The 5,224-nt window shown below is 51.0% G+C and overlaps 1 protein-coding gene across 1 annotated transcript; it reads right to left on the reverse strand.

Moving 5' to 3' along the window:
• Positions 1 to 756: 756 nt before the first annotated feature.
• On the reverse strand, positions 757 to 3,741 carry LOC133769998 (carbonyl reductase [NADPH] 1-like). Its single transcript, XM_062205473.1, has 3 exons — positions 3,281 to 3,741; positions 2,719 to 2,826; positions 757 to 1,475 (listed from the first exon to the last, which is right to left on the reverse strand). The coding sequence occupies exons 1-3, from the start codon at positions 3,567 to 3,569 to the stop codon at positions 1,039 to 1,041; spliced, it is 834 nt and encodes a 277-aa protein (XP_062061457.1). The 5' UTR covers positions 3,570 to 3,741; the 3' UTR covers positions 757 to 1,038.
• Between the last annotated feature and the right edge of the window lie 1,483 nt (positions 3,742 to 5,224).

Consider the following 5,224-nt stretch of genomic DNA (forward strand, 5'->3'; position numbering starts at 1 on the left):
AAATCCAGGAGACTTAGTAATAATTCCTTGATCTCTAAGTAGTTTATGGCTGAGTGTTTCATACAAATGCCCACTCATGTCACATGAGTGACATCTGACATGGAGGTTTTTCCCAATGATTTAGGCTTAAGAAACCAAGCCATTGGGTTAAACTGCAGTGCCGGCATCCCATATGGGCGCTGGTTCAAGACCCGGCTGCTCCAGTTCTGATCCAGCTCCCTGCCAATGGCCTGGGAAAGCAGTAGAAGATGACCCAAGTCCTTGGGCCTCTGCATCCCCATGGGAGACTGAGAGGAAGCTCCTGGCTCCTGGCTTCAGATCGGCGCAGCTCTGGCCGTTGCTGCCAATTGGGGAGTGAACCAGCAGATAGAAGACCTCTCTCTCTCTCTCTGCCACTCCTCTCTGTGTAACTCTTTCAAATAAATAAATAAATCTTAAAAAGAAAAGAAAAGAAAAGAAAGCAGACCATCTGCCTTTCCCTTCATGGTATTGTCCGTGTTCTAGAGATTGTAAAACTGAAGCCAGATGAAATCACCCAGCTGTGCTCTCCAGTGTCCATGTTGTGTCTGCTTTGGCATTGGCTAATGGCCCATCCTAGTAACTGGGACGGAGTGTGTGACCTACAGATCCCAGGATTTTGACTACTGGACTCCGTGTTAGCTGACTCCTGAGTCCTACCATCCTTCTACTGACCCAACGTTTGAAAGGTTTTACTTTGGGAAAGACCTGTTTCAACATATAAACAATCTGCACGTGTTCTTTGAAAGAACCATTTATTCAACTATCAATTTCTATTGTTTCCTTTTCAGCGATTATAATTTTGCTCTTCCTGTATCACATGGACATGGGAAAGGATTTCACAGAATTAGTAGTCAACTCAGGAATAGCCAACTCAGGTACATTAGCAGAGGTTAGTTGATAGAGATGTTTGCCTTTCTTTTCCCTCCTGGTTGGAAAATCTGTTGATTGTGAGATATTCTTCATGTTAAATCAGGACAGGCTAGGAAGCAGGATCCGCGGGTGGAGCTGGGGGTGAGCTCACCACTGTTCAACTTTTTTGTCCATGAGAAACTGCCCATGAGGACCCTCGGCATCTGGAGGCAAAAGGGCCAAGTACACGGGGGTCTCTGCTCCTTCTTCTGGACTTTTGGGGGCGTCGGGTAACCCCATGTCGGTTCTCACCCACCCTGGGCAGCAGGCGTTCAGGAGGATCTTGTCCCCTCCCCTCTGCTCACGCAGGTGCCTGGCCTGGATTCTGGAGAGCACAGTGACACCGATCTTGGTCACTCCGTAGGCAATGTCAGGCCAGCCTTCTTTCTTGTGCACCCCCTTCTTCGCGTCTTCCACGAACTTCTTCATGAGCCCCACCAGCTCCTCCTCCGTGATGGTCTCACTGCGAAACTTCTGCTGCAGCTCCGGGCTGCAGGATTTCAGGGCCCTGAGACACATCACGCTGGACACGTTCACCACTCTGCCTAAAATACATGAGACATCACTCTCAGGAGAGGCGTGCACAAGATGCTGGAGCCCAAAGGTGCTGGGATTTGAGACCAGAAAACTTCTTGAGAAACAAATGCCAGTGTGCGTTCTAAGAGCAGCAGGCATGGATGGTGCAGGCAATGCATAAGAAACTCCATTTGTACCTTCAAGAATTCAATCAGTAGAGCAAGCAGGTGACATTGGAAAGGGAACCAGAGTCTTGGATGAAGTAGAACCTTTCAAGAGGACAGGACAGGAAAACAAGATAGGAGTTGAGAGTAAACCGTACGTGCACGTCCTCACTGTAAACCACTCATTTCCATCTTTTGAGAAGTGGCTGCTGTTCTTTCTTAGTGTAGATGTGCCGAGTGGCGGTTCACCTCCTGTCTCATTACTTGGGATTAGTGTCGCAGAGTTCACGACAAAGAAATACGATCATGTGCACGTCAAGAACAATGAGTCCACTGAATAGCAGGGAATATGAGCATGGAGTTAGGCAGGGTCAGATTACGGAATCCCTGTAAACCGTGGTGAGATCTGCACTTTGCTCCTGGAGGACTTCTGGGAGGGGAGAGACCATCAGAGCCTGTGTAGGATGGCAAGAAAGGGAAGGACCCAAGAAGAGATGTCTCTTAGGGGGTTTGCAACTGTGCAGACGCCCACGGGAAGGCCAGCTCTGCAGCTGGGAGCGATGAGCAGGGAGAGAGTGAATGGGCGCAACCTTGGGACCTGTAGTGACTGTGAGGTCTCTGTGCAGGGTGACCTCCAGGACCTGGTGGGTGGCCAAGGTGACACAGGAGAATGATGAACGCTCTCTGGAGGGGAGAGCTTGGGAGGGGCATCAGTAGGAGGAGAGGAAGGAGGAACTCCAGGAGCATCCTAGGCAGGTGACAGATTTTAGGGGGATGATGGATGACTGTAGGAAGCCTCCGCTAGCCTGGGAGGACACAGGGGTCCACCTTAGGGCCTCCAACATGAGTGGGCATGGGAGAAATAAAGAGTCTCCCAGGAAATTTGTGAGCTAAGACTGCAGGGTCAGAAGGCATCAAGTGTGCCTAGAGCAGAGACGGCAGGGGCAGTGCAGGAGCGGGGACGACGTCATGACCCAGGACAGCCCCTGGCAGGGGGCAGCAGGCCGGTGCAGCTGGAGCAGTCAGGCAGCAGGGACGGAGCTGAGAGCCCAGGCAGCAGGGCTGGGTCCCTCCTGAGGGCACAGCGTGGGGTCCCCAGGAGACTCACCTCCGGGCCTCATCAGAGGCAGCAGCTCCGTGCACACATCTCGGGTGCCATGGAAGTTTGTCTTCATAGTCACTTCTGCTTGAATATGAAAGGGCGTGGTATCTTCCACTTTTAGGGCAGAGAGAACATGGTCAATTAACAGCAAACACGAGGGACCACTCCACTTGTGACATGGGTGACTTCTGAGTTGGGTTTGGGTGCAGACAAGTACCACGCCAGCGTCTATCCCTGGTTTGACCACAGCCTCTCTCTGTAAGACAGCAGCACTGGGAAAAGCTGGTGAAGCCTACTGCCCTGGGCTCTGGATTTAACCAGTTCCAATTTATTTATTTCAGAAGCAGCTTAAAATCTACCCCACGCCCTGACGCCAATGCCCTAGAAACTGTGAAGAAAACCTTGGAGATAAGGAAACACAAAGGTCCCTGTGGCTGGACTCTGTGCCTCCCCCACCTCATTCAGCCTCTCCGAAAGGTGCAGGGCCCACCCCAGGCTTCCCCCACGGGCGCGGCCACTCTGGCTGGAGGTTCGGGGCGGTCCCCCCCTCTCGCGCCCCCGCCCTCACATTTGAAGGCGATGCCCGCGTTGTTGACCAGCACGTCCAGGCCCCCATACTCCTTGCGCAGGAAGTCGCGCAGGGCGCGGATGCTCTGCAGGTCCGTGATGTCCAGCTGGTGGAAGCGCGGGTTCAGGCCCTCGGCCTGCAGCTGCTGCACGGCCGCCCGGCCCCGCGCCTCGTCCCGCGCAGTGAGCACCACGTCCCCCGAGAAGAGCCGGCACAGGTCGCGCGTGATGGCGAAGCCGATGCCCTTGTTGGCGCCGGTCACCAGCGCCACGCGGCGGTCACTCGGCATCGCTGGGCTGTCACCGCTGGACCACTGCGTGGAGAACGACCCAGGCGCGGAGCCTGCGCTGCGCGGGGTGTCCGGGAGTCCACGCAGGTCTCGAGCCCGCTGGGTGCGCGCCGGCAGTCTTGAATGTAGCGCAGCTTAGCCAGTGCGCCGGCGCCGGCCCCGCCTCGGAAAGACTTGATTTCTTATTACCTCCTCATGGCGAACCGGAGCGACCTCGGTGGACCTTGCGAAACCTGCAGGGTGAAAGGGAATGTTTGGGAGTAGGGTTAGGCAATAAACCCGGAGGAAAATTACAGGGGATCAGCTTCTGTCGGGTCCCTCCCTGAGCGCATGGAAGCTAAGCTCCTGAGAGTGCTTGGCCAGGGTTTCCTCTTGCGGTGGGACGCGTTGAGGGAAGCAGCGCCTGGAGCGCCATCGCCTTACCAGGCTGGGGTCCTGCGGTGCGCAGGTGCGAGGAGGCCTCGCGGCCCTGTTTTATACACTCAGTGTGTGGGAGTGCACCTTTATATCCCCATTCAAAATGAAGAAACGGATACATCCTCGGGGGATTTATAAATGGCTCAGCGGTGGGAAATACATTGTCCTCCCTGCTTCCAACAAAGGGATATGTGACTCTAAGGTCAATTTAATTTCTGTGTCATCGCATAGGTTGCCACTAGGCACACGTGTCCGTTTCAATGTCAGCTTCAATGAGCGGCATTTATGCAATGAAAAATGTTGTTGCAATAGCCACATTCTAGATGGACAATATTCGTGTGCCACAGTGGCCACTGTTTTGGTCTGGGCATTCATTACTTTCTTCTGTAGCTGGGTATGCAATTATTAGAAGAAGAAAATGGGATGGATTAAATCTGCTCATAGCCATCAAAGATAGAACAGGTTGTTCAGGGAACTCTGGGAATGGGAGCCTCCTGATATTTCAAATGACAAACTCTAGGAGGGACATGAAGTAGGATCTTCACTCTGATCTGTGTTTACTTTAGGACAGTTCAATGGGGGAAGCATGCTCCATAAAATGCGGTCTAAAAATATTAGGCATTAATGAAAATTTAGTATATGATATAGGTGGCATTAACAGTTAATGGAGGAAAGAAATAAATTTTCCAAAATTGGTCTAGAGAAAGGAAGTAATGATCAGAAAAAAAATACATTACAACATACACCGAATAATTTGTAAAGCAAGAGAAGAAAGCTGATTTACAAATGAAACCATAAAAATTTTTATTTTTAGTGTGTGTAAAGATCTTTATAAGCATAGGAATAAGGGAGGAATCACAGGGGAAGTGACTGACAGATTTCACTAGAAGATATTTTTTGAAAATTTGTTCTTGAAAATCATGATGATTTAAACCCATGCTTAAGCTCTACGTGAGTGATTTTGTATTTTGGATCTTAATTCTAGTGGTGTGCTTGTGAGGGGCCCCATTCCTGGGACCTTGTCTGGGTTCTAAAGAAATAAAAATAAAATCAAAGAGTAAAGATGGGAGTTCCTGACACTGCTTAGTGATGGAAATCGGCGTACTGAGACTAGCCTGGCAGCAGTATCACATCTGTTGTGGAATAGCCTTCACACCTTTAATGCACTTTACCTGGTTTGAGCAGTTATTCTATTTTTCTTAAAGAGCACTGGTCCATGGTGTCTATTCAAATAGAAA

The sequence above is a fragment of the Lepus europaeus genome, chromosome 2 (genome assembly GCF_033115175.1).
Source record: "Lepus europaeus isolate LE1 chromosome 2, mLepTim1.pri, whole genome shotgun sequence".
NCBI classification, from domain to species: Eukaryota; Metazoa; Chordata; class Mammalia; order Lagomorpha; family Leporidae; genus Lepus; species Lepus europaeus.

Bases quoted from the DNA above. Each gene is read 5' to 3' on its own strand.
- LOC133769998 (XM_062205473.1), bottom strand. From the start codon at position 3,569: ATGCCGAGTGACCGCCGCGTGGCGCTGGTGACCGGCGCCAACAAGGGC. The intron at 2,827-3,280 runs GTGAGGGCGGGG...CTGCCCTAAAAG, and splicing joins CGCGGGCATCGCCTTCAAAT to TGGAAGATACCACGCCCTTT. The intron at 1,476-2,718 runs GTGAGTCTCCTG...CATGTATTTTAG, and splicing joins GCCTCTGATGAGGCCCGGAG to GCAGAGTGGTGAACGTGTCC.